This window comes from Callospermophilus lateralis, chromosome X (genome assembly GCF_048772815.1).
Source record: "Callospermophilus lateralis isolate mCalLat2 chromosome X, mCalLat2.hap1, whole genome shotgun sequence".
Classification (NCBI taxonomy): Eukaryota; Metazoa; Chordata; class Mammalia; order Rodentia; family Sciuridae; genus Callospermophilus; species Callospermophilus lateralis.
In genome coordinates this window covers 34048245-34062396 of record NC_135325.1, presented here as the reverse complement: position 1 = coordinate 34062396, position 14152 = coordinate 34048245, and the positions used below count along the sequence as shown (strand labels likewise).

General features: G+C 45.2%; 1 protein-coding gene across 3 annotated transcripts in view; it reads right to left on the bottom strand.

Moving 5' to 3' along the window:
• Shroom4 (shroom family member 4) overlaps positions 1–12419 on the bottom strand; it is a 51514-nt gene extending 39095 nt beyond the window's left edge. Inside the window, exons 1-5 of one of the 3 annotated variants that reach the window (XM_077106299.1) lie at positions 12025–12419; positions 10546–10637; positions 10339–10400; positions 7662–7796; positions 2870–5342 (exon numbers count right to left, since the gene is read on the bottom strand). In XM_077106299.1, the coding sequence (XP_076962414.1) occupies positions 2870–5342; positions 7662–7717 (2529 nt within the window). In that variant the 5' untranslated portion in view covers positions 7718–7796; positions 10339–10400; positions 10546–10637; positions 12025–12419. The remainder of the gene's footprint in view (positions 1–2869; positions 5343–7661; positions 7797–10338; positions 10401–10545; positions 10638–12024) is intronic. The other 2 variants (XM_077106298.1, XM_077106297.1) reach the window with 2 other exon arrangements.
• Between the last annotated feature and the right edge of the window lie 1733 nt (positions 12420–14152).

Genomic DNA, 14152 nt, shown 5'->3' with positions numbered 1-14152 from the left:
ACACATGACATCATTTAAGCCTCACCACCAACTTCTGAAGTAGATGCTGCTATGGACTCCATTTTGAGATGGGAATATTTAGGCACTGTGAATTCTGGGGAGGGAATTTGAATCCAGGAAATCCGGTTCTAGCTTCAGGACCCTTCTAGTTCCTCTTCTCCTTTTTTCAACATTGTGAATATTTTGAAAAGTTGAAAGGAGTTTATAGTGTATAGCAAGCACCCATATGCTCATCATTTCGATTTTCCAATTAGCATTTTGCTACAATTGCCTTATTGTATCTGTTTATTCTTCTATCCATCCACCAGTCCATCTTAACTTCTTGATACATTTCAAAGTAAGTTACAACAATTTCATTCCCCCCAAATTTGAAAACTTAAATGAAATGGACACACTCCTTAAAAGCCACAAACTACCAAAGCACACTGAAGAAGAAATAAATAACCTAATTGATCCTATTCTATCCATGAAGGAAATTAAATTTGTCACTTAAAACCTTCCCACAAAGACAACACCAGGCCCTGATGGCTTTGATGATGAATTCTACCAGACATTTCTGGAAGAAATAATACCAATTTTATATGAACTCTTTCTGAAAATATAAGGGAAAATAATACTACCCAGCTCATTCTTTAAGGCCAGCATTACTTTGATACAGAGACCAGACAAAGGTTTATCAGTCTAAAATCCCTGATAAACACAGAAAAATCTTTAACAAAATACCTACAAATCAAATCTAGTGACATATAAAAAGGATACTACATCATGACCAAGTGGATTTTATCCTGGCAATGCTACATTAGTTCCTATTTTAAAAACCAATCAACATAATTCACCCATACCAGTATACAAAACGGGAAAAAATATATGGTCATCTCAATAGATACAGAAAAAGCATTTGAAAAATATCCAACATCTGCTCCTGATAAAGACCCTCTAAAACCAAGAATCAAAGGGTATTTTCTCAACCTGATAAAGGTATCTACAACAAAAGCATATAACTAACATTAAACTTAACAATGAAAGATTAAGAACAAAGCAACAATGTCTGCCCTAGCCACTTCCTCTAAACACTGCATTGGAGGTCTTGACAGTGCAATAAGGCTCCCTTCTCCCCTATGAAAGGGCACACACTGGAAAGGACGATCTAACATTCTTTCCATTCACAGATAACATGATTGCTTATGTACAAAATATTTTATAACCTACCAAAAAGCAACTACAATTAATCAGTGATTTTGGCAAGGTTGCAGGACACAAGACCAATAATTGTATTTCTATAGGGTAGTGACAAAGAATTTTCAATTGACATGAATAAAGCAATACTGTTTACAGTAGCATCGAAACCCATGACATCTTAAGGACAGGTATAACAAAATATCTAAGATTTCAAAGCTATAAAAAGACTTGTATATATCACTATACTTCAAAAGCACTTCAGCATAGTTATTAAAGTTTGATAGTCACTTATAATATTTTTAGGTAAAACTTACTTCCCATGACAGGCACAGATATTAAGTGTACATTTGTTGAGTTTTGGTGAATACACCTGTGTAACTCTAAACTTTATCTAGTTATAGATAGAACATGTTCCCATACCCTTTTTCAGCCCATTGGTGAGCCATATCCCATTTCTAAGCCCTGCTATGAAATTTTCCCCTTAGGAACAGCTATCAGAGAACTTCATATAAAAGAAATTGTAGGGTCTGTACTCTTTTGTATAAGGCTTCTTTCTTTCCTGAAGTTCCTTTTTTCAAATAATACATATTAAGCATTTTCAAACATTAAAAGTCATTTGAAAGATCTGCTATGAACAACAATTTGACACAGGAATGGACTTCTGGTTTAACAGCCAAAATGTGTCACTAGGGATGTCATGGGGGAAGGAATCTGGCAGTGAGTGGGTGGTAAGGACTTAGGAGGTCCTCCCAGAAGAACCCTGGGGGATGGTAAGGCCTTGTGTTAGAGTGATAGGTCATGACCAGGGCAGAACAGCAGCCAGTTTAGACATGGGTCTCCGATAGACACAGTTTAGACCTGGGTCTCCAATTTTGCTGCATCAAATAATTTTAAAATAGGAAATTAAAGGCAGTTAGTGCTGCTCTGTATCATGCCCTGGGCCTAGCACTCTATAAACTGCTCTTGGGTTCTCCTCAAAATGGATCCATGAGGCAGCCATGATTTTCTTCTGCATTGGAGATGAGGTGATAAGATTTTTCTTACTACTGGAAATAAACATTATTTTCCCTTTTAAAAAAATCATGAAACTTACCCAGGTTCTGTGGTGCACACCTGTAATCCCAGTGGCTCAGAAGGCTGAGGCAAGGGGATAAGAGGTTTAAGACCAGCCTCAGCAACTTAGTGAGGCTTGAGCAACTTGGCAAGACCCTGTCTCAAAATTAAAAAAAAATTTTTTTTAAAAGTCTAGGGATGTGACTTAGTGGTTAAGCACCCCTAGGTGTGACCCCAGGAGGAGGAGGAGAAGGAGAAGGAGAAGGAGGAGAAGAAGGAGGAGGAGGAGGAGGAGGAGGAGGAGGAGGAGGAGGAGGAGGAGGAGGAGAAACAACAACTTCAAATTGTGGTAGCTGAATGACTCACTTAAGGTCATCCAGATTCCAATTTCACAGGATAGAATCCCAGTCCTGTTCATTTTGTGAACCAAAAGTTACTGTATCTAACTCTCAAGATGCACAGGTGTGTTAAGATGTTGGTGGCTAAGGGTCTTGCCCAAGGTTACTAAGCAACCATCTGGTGGAAACAACGGCTATCTCATTACCAGGAATTACAACTATCATATTTTCAAAAGGTTCTAGTTTGCTCTTCACACAGACAATAATGAAGTTCACCCACTCTAGAATCAGGTCCTCACCTGCACTGGTGGCTTCCTGGGATTCCAAGTGTTGCCAGGTGCCAAGCTGCTGTCCTCAAGAGTACTATGCTGAGGATTATGATAGCAAGCTGAACACCGGATACACTGGTGGTGGTGGCACCTGCAGTTGTAGCAGTTGGACATCATATTTCTCTTTAGCAAGGCAGGACAGATTTCCCCAGAACAATAAATGCAAGGGTCATGGACTACAGCTCCCTGAACACTGCAGGAGTAAGAGCAGGTCCTGTGGTAATCAAAATCACCACAGTGCAGTGGCTTACAACACATGGAATTTTCTAGACCTTTGCTTGCAAAGCATTCTGAGTAAGTAGGAGTTTCTGATTGAAGGGGTGACATGGAATGAAATGGTTGGTCTGTGGCATGATACGGTTGGTCTGTGGAGTGATATGACTGGTCCATGGGATGGCGCCTCAATTCCCGATAGCTGGAGCTCATTGACTGAAAGTTGGGGTCTATAGGTTTTGGTCTCTGGCTAAAAGTCTTGTTGGTCTGAGTGGTTAAACCTGGCAAATGAGATGTGGATAAGGATTTGCTGCTCTCTTCAAAGAACCTTCTTCTGTCTGCAAAGGGCAAAAGGATGGCTTCCTCCCCAGCTTGGACAGGAGAAGTCTTCAATTCCTTGTTGTCACCTGGGCTGGAAGGGCCTTCCATGGCTAGTGCCACATGTGGCTGCAGGTTATGCTCTGGAGACCATCTCCAATGACCTCCACGGACTCCATGATGAGCATTTGCTTTCTCAGAGTCTGAGGATGTGTCAGAGGCTTTCCACCAGGAGTTTAGGCCCAAAGAGGACTGGCCAGACCTCTGGCCAGGGCTTTTTTGTCCCTCTGGGCCTATCCTAGATTCGTGACTCTCAGGAGCTTGGCTGAGGCACTCTGAAGACCGAGCCCTGAGTATCATGCTTTTGTTGAAGAGCTTATCTCTGGGGCTAGGAGGTTTTTTATATGAAGATAAAAGAGCTGAGTTAGAGGCAGGGAGTGGAGGACTTTCGGGAGGCTCCTGGGTCTCTTCCACTTGCTCCTTAGTGTCACACAGCTGTGACAAGGGGCCTTTGCTCTTCTGAAGCTGGGCCTTCCTCCTCTGAATTTCATTGCGCAGATTGGTAGCGAAGCGCTCACTTTTCCGCCGATTTTGGATTGAGCGACCCCGGGGACCTCCACTTCGCCTACCGCCCACCCGGCCACATTCTTTGGACTCACTGTCCCCTTCTTCAGTTGTCTCTGTGCTGCCAGCTACTTTAGTGCTTGAAGAACAATCTCTGGTTTGAATGAGAGAGCCAGAGGCAGAGGGCTGCTGGCTGGCCAATTCACTGCCTGCTTTGCTTGCTCTGCTTGGGTCTAGGAAACCTTGTTCTGGAGGGTGTCCATCAGTCTCTCCATGTGTAGAACTGCTTTGGCTCTGGTGTCCTGAACCCAAAGGCCTATCGTCCATTGGCCTGGTCTTTCTTTCTTTGCTGGGCTGGTCCTGGGTTCCTCCTGGAGGGGAACATGGAATTTTCTTCCCTTTGTGGCTATTGTGCAAAGGGGACAAAGTCCACTGGTGTCCATCCTGCCCAGTAGGAAGCTCTGTCCCTTTGCTGTCCCTAGAATCGAGGTGCACATGCTGCAGGTGGGATGCCAGAAGCTGTTCAGGGGCACTGTGGCGATGCCCTGTGGGTCCTGTGAGGTGTGGAAAGCGGCCAAAGGAGGAAGTCTTAGGTAGCTCTGCTGAAGCCTCACTGAGTGGGCTAGAAACTCTGGTGGAAGCTTTCTCACAGGCTTTGGGAGAACCAAGAACATTGGCTGAAGCCTCTGTCAGTAGATGTTCAGAGCCCTGCTGGCTGGCTTCGGGAGACTGGCTGAGTTCACAGTTCTGATGGCCCTCCTTTGTCATTTGCTCTTGTCCACTGAGGCAGCAGAACCTGTTAGGGTTCCTGGGAACCATCATTGTCTCTAAACTCCCTTTCTCCTTCTGTTGCAAGGAGTCCACAGGCTCAGAAGCCCTGCTCTGCTCTCCATTGAGGAGTTGGGCTCTGGAGGCCTGAAGACTGTCCCGCCTCACTGGAGGTTGTGGTGGGCCCCTTACCCCCTTGGCAGACCCTGGGTGGTGGCCTTCCTGTGAGCGAGATGATGTCAAATGGCCCCCGTTGGTGCGCTGGCTACCTCCTGAGGTTTCAGCCACATTAGGCCGGACATTGGGGACCTTACTTGGCCCTGGGCCTTGTGTGATGCAGTCTGTGGAGGTTGGCTCCTCTGGCCTGAGGGAAAGAGCACAGTCAGATGCATTTGAGCTGGCCGAGAAGGAGCTATAGGCTGAGTCACGTTGATTGGGGTACATGTTCTGGTCAATGGGCAAGAGGTGGCCCTCATAGGTGGCTTGGCCTGGTTGCTCCAGGCTTTCCATGCTGCCAATAGAGCTGCTTTTCTCGGTGCTACAGTGCCGGGAGAGGGGACACCACTGCACACACACGTCACTGTAAGACACAGGGTACACTGGTTAGTTAGCCGAGCCACCAGATCCCTTTCCCACCTTGATCAGCCCTGCCATTGAAGAAGGCAGGCATCCCAGAGCTACCCATGTCACAAATGAAAGGGCAATAAGGCAAAAAGTGAAATGCAAAAGAAGATGGACAGTGGAGTGCCATAGGGACATGGTAAACTGGGGGGACAAAATGACATATAGAAGAAAGATGAGCAAACATCCTTAAGACTAAAAGTGGGAGAAAAACATGGGGGCTATGCACTATTTCTTTGCCATGAGTAAGTTTGGAGTTGCGTCTGGGCTGTCCCTGTCCCTGTGGAATCAGTATATGGCTCTCTGCCAGGAGACACACTCATGGAATATCAGCATTAAAAAAGGGCCCTAAAGGGCTGATTCAATTTCAGTCAGACCATTTCATAAATCATCAGTTCTCAAACTTGAGTGTGTACCAGCATCACCTGATGGGTATTATTACCACACCAGCCACTGGGCTTCATCCTTGAGTTTTAGGTCTGGCTAGATTCTGAGCTAAGAATTTCTCAGGTGCTGCTGGTATAAGACCTATGCTTTTGAGAAGCACTGATGTCTATAAAGCAAGCACTGCAAAAGAAAGTACTATTGAAGAGGTGATTTTGCCAGGATCACCTAGCTCTAACTAGTGGAATAGACAGGAAGGAATTAGGCATTCCCCTATTCTATTATTATTATTATTATTTTATTAGGTGCTAAGGATGAAATCCAAGGCCTAGCACATGCTAGGCAAGTACTCTATCACCAAGCTATAATGACAGCCCTACTCCATTCTTTTCTGAGGACTTTTACAATATGCCAGGTACTTTACAATAGTCCATTTAAGACCAATGGAAGAGATTGCTATCCTCTTCTTTACAACTGAGAATGCAGAAGCTTAGAGAGGTTCACTAAGCTCTTAAAGAATCAGAGCTGCAATTTGAATCCAGGCATCTGTGAGTTCAATGTCTGAGATCTTCTCTGATAACCTCTTTTAGACAGGAATAAGAGTAATATCTATATCAGTGGGTTGCTGTATAGATGAAATCAGATAATAAATACAGCTCAGGTGCCTAGCAAGGGTTTGCTACAAGGCAGTAGTCACTGCCTCAATTGTTGTTATTATTATCAGCATCCTCTTTACTACCAGTATTGATACCAGGGTGGCCTCTGCCCAAACATTACTCCCTCATCCCTTACAGCAGAGCCAAACCAGGGGGATCAAGGAGCAGCACGATCTTGAATTTTGAGTGCCATTTCCCAAACACAGAGCCAAACAGAGCCAAGTCATGCCAGTAACTCCTTTGACTAGAACCCAGGGGTTGCAGGCTGATTTCAGAAATGCTGTTGCCCAGAAAGCCACAGCTGAGCAGCAGCACACGAGGAGCCTCCATCAGTGTCTCTTAATTCTTGCTTTCTGCCTGCCCCTTAGTCACTCTGCTCACTTGTACTCTGGGCTAGGAATCCATCAATGTCTTGTTGGCAAGAGAACTTGCTGCCCACCGCACCACCCTTCCTGCTGAACAAAACCACACCCCTACTCCAACAGGAGCCAAGCTCAGAATATGTTTCGGTATATTCTAGAACAAACCTGCCTCTGCCCTGAGCCCCTGACTTCCAATGCCAAATAAACTCACTGAGTCGGAGAAAACTGTTAGTTTCTCTGAGCCTCCTCAACAGAAATTCCTTCTTGGAGGGAAGATTTAGTTGCAGAAAGGAAGAAGTAGTTGAAAGCAACACTTTGGCTCTGAGCTGGTCAAAAAGTTGGCTGTGTCCTGAGTGGCTGTTTCAATAACAACAGATAACATTGAGGTGCCTGTATCGAGTGATATTCCAGGCAGGTAGGCCCTGTTATCAGGAAGGTCCCTGTTTTGGAGACTTTGGCCCCATGATCAGCTGATGGACTAGGTAGAAGCCCAAGTGCATCATCATAGATAGAGAAGACCACCAGAACAGAACTGTGGGGTCCTTCTACATTAAGAGAGCAGGGGGATGGAAGGAATCAGAGAGAGGGACTGAGAAAGCGCAGCTAGTGAATAGGGTGAGAAAAGGGACAGTGTGGTGTCTCCCAAGCTAAATGAGGTATTTCAAGGAAATTCTATCCAGAAGGAAAGGGAGAACCCAAAGCCACAGAGACTTAGCAGAACACTGGGAAAAGAAGCCAGGTATTCTGGACTCCCATGCCTTTTCCCATTTTACTGCTCTTAGTTCTGAAACATCCAAAAGGGACCAGGTCAAAGGAGGGGGAGTGGCCAGGCTGTCCACACTCCAGTTAACCTTGAGGGGAGGGCTCTAGACTCACCTTGTGCTGCAACCAGAATGCCAGGACAAGCTGAAGGCTTCAGAAGGGAAATGCATGGTGGTGGCCACTTCAGGGCATCCTTCCAGCAGCTTGGCCACATGCCATGAGTGCGGCCTACTAACAGGGGCGTTTCTCCTGCAGTGAGAAAGGGACAGGAAGTTGGCTAAGGGAACCAGGGCTGAAATCACTTCCCAGGCAGCTTTCACCCCACCCCCTCTTTCCCTTCAGTGAGGTAGAACATCTTGCAAGGAGCTGGTGTGGGAATCTGAGTGGCCCGTGTCAGCCCTCAGTACCGAAATCTCCTTTATCCAGTGGGTGACCCCTGGAGAAACAGCATGGCAGCTTCACAGGGCTGTTTTCTTTATAGGAATATCCTAAGTGTTTCTCATAGTGCTGGGCATATAGTAGATGCTCAATAAATTCTTGTGGACTAAATGAGAGCCAATGACCAATGAACAGTGAGCCAAACTCCACTTCTTTTTGAGGGGAAACATCAGTCTGGCCAATCTTTCCCTTTTTCTCTGAGAAAGGAAGAGTCAAGTGACTGAGTTAACTGAATGGATCAACACTGCGCTGTGGATTCTCCAATTTTTACTCATTCATTTAATAAGCCTTGTTGCTTGTTTACTTACTGTGTGGCATGTATGTTGCTCTAAGGGTACAGATATGAACAAAAGTTCTCTTTATCCTAGAGAACTTATAGATTTGTGAGACACACAGACCTCAGTCAAATAAAACATGGTAAAGACACTGAGAGAGTGAAAGATGAGATGTGCATGGAGCTGAGACACTTGAATTTGTAGGGAAAGTGGTGGCAGGGAATCCCAACTCCTGCCAGGGGATGGAGGACAAAGGGGTGAACAGCACAGCACTAGGCTGGCAGAGGAGACTGGCTACCCAGCTGTCAGGAGTGAATAAAGGAAAACAGGTCTGAGGCGGAGGCCCCAGGTGCAGCCTGGGGTTTGCCAGGTACCAGAGGCTACAGCCACAAATCTCGCACTGACTGGCTTATTCAGGACCTGTCCCTGTCTCCTGGCATACTTCACATGAATAGATGCCATTCTTGAAAGTGGGGAAGAAAATATATGGGGTGTGGTTAATGCTGAGGCAGACAGACAGTCCACAAGAGTAAATGATAGAGCAAGGGTCAGGAAGACACTTCAGATAAGGGGGAGAGAGGGAAAACCATTGTCAGAAAGGGAGAAAACTCTGAGAAAGAATGTAGAGAAAATACATAGTAGAGAGAATACTACAAAGAGAACTAGGTGTTAAATAAGGAGGTACCAGAGAGAGGGGGAGGATGATAGATTATTTGATAAGTTATTCACTCACTATTTACTAATTTATTCACATTCACTGTGCTGGGCTCCATACAAGGCACTCATGTTACAGATTTAAATAAGATATACATTCCTGTTTTCATCAACTTTGTTATAGAGTGGGATAAATCAGCTCTCTACTTTATAGGGCAGTGGAAGATTGCAAACCTAGCTACAAATGTCCCTCCTCACAGCAGAAAAACAGAAGATCCAAGTAGTGTAAGGCTAAGGCCTGGAGAGGGAGTCCTGGGAGCATGGGCTTACTGGGGGCACATGGATTGAGTGCTAACAGGCCAGAAACAGAGAAGGTGGTACAGGAGGAAGGGCAGAGAAAGTTGGTTGACAAAGATGAGAGCCACCAGTCAGCAGCAGTGACCTTGACTATCCTGTAGTCAGATGGTCAATAAAAATTCATCAAGCATCTCCCAGTAATGTTCCTGTGTACTACTAGGTCTCTGGGCTATGCTTCTAGATACTAAGGCTGTAGTGGCCAGGGTACCTGTCCCATTTGGGGCCCTTTTTCCACATCCTAGATTCCTGAAATTTCTCTGGGTCCAGGATATGTGGATAGTCAGCCTTGCTACCTCCTTTTCCCTAACTGTCCACCCCTCGTACTGAGTTCTACTGTGTCTTCTTTTATGATGTATCTCTAATGCCCCTCCCATCCCCCCCTCCTTTTCCCTCTCTCCCTCTCCATTCTCACTGTGACCCTTACACAGAATTGCACCACTCCTTCCAGAATCCACCACCACCACATCCTGTTCCAGTTCAGGCCCTTAGGATTTTGTGTTCAAACTACTGCATCCGCTTGCCAGCCAGTCTCTTCTTGTTCCACCTCTGGTCGCTGCTTTATGATCATGCCACACTGAACATCAACTGAATCAAGGGCATTCTCCTACTCAAGAATCTTCCCTGGCTCCCTATTTCCTACCATCCTGCCTCACATTTAAACTGGACTAGTTTTTCAAAGGCTATTTTACTCACCCAGCTCAACCTTTCATGTTTGCTCCAATCACACCATGTATCCAGCTCTCTCTCTTTCTGATTCTGTGCCTTTAGCATTAATTTTCTAGTAAAATCTAGTACAGATTCAGGAGTTGGACCACCTTGATTTGAATCCCAACTGATTAGCTTCTGAGGCATTAAGCAAGTTTCTTCACTTCTCAGAATCCTTGTTTACTTGGCAGTAAAGTAGAAATACGAGTATCTACCCGCTGGGGTTGTTGAAAGATCAAGTAAGAAAATGTATGTCAAGTGCTTAGAACTGGGTCTGGCCAGCCCTTCAAACAATAATAGTTATCACTATGACCGTTCCCCTGCCTAGAGTGTCCCCTCCCTTTTGTTAACCTAAATCCTACCTGTTCTTCAAGGTACTGCTCAAGTGTCATGTCTTCCTGGGAGCTTGTCCTGAGTAATCTAGCTAGTAGGCAATGAGACAAAAACAAGTGAGAAGGATCTAGATTCAAATCCTACCTCTAGAATTTGAGATGTGTGATTCTACGTGAATCACTTGAATCATCTGAGCTTTAGTTCTCTGATCTAAGAAAGGGAAAAATAGTTCTTACCTGGATAGGTGACTGGAGGGATTAGAGAAAGTATTCTCCAAGCATCTGAGAAACAATCTGGTCCATGGCAAATGGTCAGCAAGTACTAGGTACTATAATAATGGTTATTAGCTCAAATTTGTCCTGTTTGTTAGCTCAGGAGAACTCCCACAAAGGGCACCTCGATTTAATCATCTACTAAGTTTTTGCTATGACACTCCCTTGCCACACTTTGAAAGGTAGCTTACAAAAGGAACCTCGGGATTTCTTCAGAAGTAGGAATAGTAGGGGCTTTGGAGACACTAGGAGAAAATGAACCGCTCAGAGAAGGAAAATTTTAACAAAGGGAATTGGAGCCTTCTAACCTTAGTTTGGGAGAGGAGAGAAAACTTTGTCAGGTTTTGACTTATCATTCCCGATTTGATGAGGCTTAGAATTAGTCCATGCTTATATTCAAATCCTAGCTATGTGACCTTGGGCAAGTCATTTCTCTGAGGTGCAGATTCTTCTTTTTGAGGGAGGGGATTCAAGGAGTGCAGCCAGGACCTCATGCATGCTACGCAAACACTTTACCACCAAGTCATATCCTTAACCACTTGAATGATATTCTTTTTTTATATATTTTTCAGTTGTCAATGGACCTTTATTTTATTTACTTATATGTGGTGCTGAGAATCAAACCCAGTGCCTCACACATGCCAGGCAAGCACTCTACCACTGAACCACAACCCCAGTCCCTGAGTGACAGATTCTTTATCCCTAAAATGGGGAAAGTGACCATCTCCTTCTTATGAGCTATGGTCTGAATTAATTGTAGTCCCGGGTGTGAAATCAGTACCTGACATAGATATTTTATAAACTTAAAAAAACTCACAGAGGCCATTTATTGAACAGTTAGGATGTACCAGGCACTAGGAACAACAAAGACATTAGCTGGATTATTCCTCATGCTAGCCTTATATGGTAAGAACTATTATTACCCCATTTAACAGATGAAGAAACAGAGATGCATAAAACTGAAGTGCTTTGCCAAGAGCACACAGCTTGTAACCAGATGAGTTGGGATCAAGAGTCAGATCCCCTAGCTCCTACTAAGATACCACACAACCCCTCCTCCCCAAAGGGGTCTGACTAAGAAAGCTTGTATGCCCCAAACCATTCCCTCAAGAAGCAGTCAGAAAAGGGAGGTCTCAGTAGTTCTAGACTGGAAACCACCCCCTCCTGGGCAGTGGGGAAGGAGGGATCATGAGAAATGAGCAAAGAGGTAAGACAATTCCAACCACCCACCATGCAGCCCAGATCTACATGTGGGGGCAATGACCTAGCACTTAACTCTTTCCCCTAAGGCTGGCTCAGACACTAGCATTGAACACACACTCTATCATTCATTACACCAAAACACCTTTCTTAAGGAGGCGAAAAGAAAAGGGCATTAAAGAAAGAAAGCAGAAGAGAAAAGGGGTGGCGGCCTTGGCAGCCATGGCTATAGGCTGTACCTACCATGAAGTTGCCCAGAGCGGAGAGATGGCTTAGGAGAGAATGAGGTATCCAGCTAGCTCAGACTCTCACCGACAAACCCCGCAGCCGGCGTCCCTTCCTTAACTGGCACCCATCTGCCTTCCAGTTAAGACCTCCTGGGATGAGGAGTCATCAGCCCAAGATCCTGAGTGTGATCCAAGGGGCTCAGACACAGTCAGGTCCCAGTTGCAAGAACAGGAAGGAGTAGCACTGAAGGCAATGTGTGGTCATCGGCCTAGTTGGGCTTCAAAGTGACCACAGCCTTAGGGAACGAAAGGCAGTATGAAGAGCTAGATAGGAGTGAAGACAGTGCTCCAGGAACTAGCCAGGAACCCTGGTGGCAAAGGGAAGGATGAAAGGCAGTTCCAACAGCATAAACAGGCCCCCTGTTCCCGACTCCCACCTCTTCTGAGCCCTGGTCCACCCCCTCCACAGCTCAGAGGCCAATAAGGAAGCTGGGCCCCCAGCCACTGCTAGAACTCAGGAAAGGAGCAAGGAAATGATGTTTGGGAAAGATAAAGCGGGTGTCTAAAAAGAATTTTTAAAAATACACGTAAGTGAGAGAGAAAAATACCCCAGACACATACACTTAAAAGAATTCCTGAGCTTCCTGGACTGAGTTGACCCCACCCAGCCATCTCTGTAGGTCCTCAGGGTCCCAGAAAAGGAAAGCTCAGATCAGCCAAGCTGAGCAGCCTCCAGGTCCAGAGAAATGGCACCACAGCTGATTGTCTAAAGCTGGGAGCAAGTGAATTAAAACCTTTCCAAGGTGAAGGTCTTGCTGAGATATAAAGCCTTATGATCATTCTGGGTCTTATTTACAGGGTCTGCATTTCTGTATGAATAGACCCGAAACAAAACAAAACAAAACAAAACAAAACCTCAATTTCACACCAGAGACTCCAGGTCCAGAAAAGGTGCCCATTAGCAATGCTGAAATAGTGGCATTTGGGGTCAGTATTTGTGGACCTGCCATAAATTTACTCTGACCTCTGGCAACTTACTCCCCCTTCTCTGGGCTTCTGTTTCCTCTCTGAAAAATAAAACATTGAACTTAATCATCACAAATGACCCTTTCAGCTACAGCATACGATGATGCAGTAGTCCTGAGCCCCAGCCTGGGGCTCCAAATTATGTTCTCATTGACCAATACACTAGCCACAACTCAGAGTGCTTCACATGGGTTTATTGCACCCTTTAATCCAGGCTAAGGCATCAGAATTTAATTTCTCTTGAGAATTTAGAGTTAGGGTTTTCCCTTCATAATGTTTCTGATCCTACTCCCATTTCCCTTGGCCTCTAGCCCCAATTCCAGTAATTTCTGGCTCCTGAGAGGGCTTACGCAAACTCCCTCAGGACAAAAAGTATGCTAGGCCCTTTCCTCTCTGGGGAAATCACGTCTGGAGGCCCCTTCTCCTCTCTTCCCTGTGGACCTCATAGGGAAGTCTAGGTTGACTTTTACCAACTGTATAGGAGTACTGTATGAAGGAAATTTTGAGGTTTTGTGGGGGCATAAGGGATCTGGCTTGGTGCCTCATCTCCATCATTCACTAGTTGTTTGGTCCTTGGACATGACCCAGAACCTCAATTTCCTCCTGTGTAAAATACACCTGGCATGTGACAGGCACGCAATAAGTGGTATCTGTTATTAATACTACCTTCTACCAAAAATAACAATGGGCACGATACTGTATTTCTATCCAGAGATACAAAAGAAAGGGCTACTTAGGAGAAGGAACTTGTCAAACTTTCATGGGCATGTGGATTACTTGGGTGTCTTGTTAAAATGCAGATTCTGATTCAGCACTGGAGCTCAAGCTCTGATTTTTTTTTTTAACCTCAACCCCTCTTTTCTGCTCGCTCTCTCTCTCTCTCTCTCTCTCTCTCTCTGTGTGTGTGTGTGTGTGTGTTGAACCCAGGGCACTCTACCACTAACCTACATTCCCAGCTCTTCTTATTTTTTATTTTGAGATAGGATCTCACTAAGTTGCTGAGGCTGGCCTCAAATTGGAATCCCCCTGCCTCAGCTTTCCCAAGTTGCTGGGATTACAGGTGTGCACCACTGGGCTGGGCTTCAGGTTCTGACTTTCTAATGAGCTCCAGGGTGGGG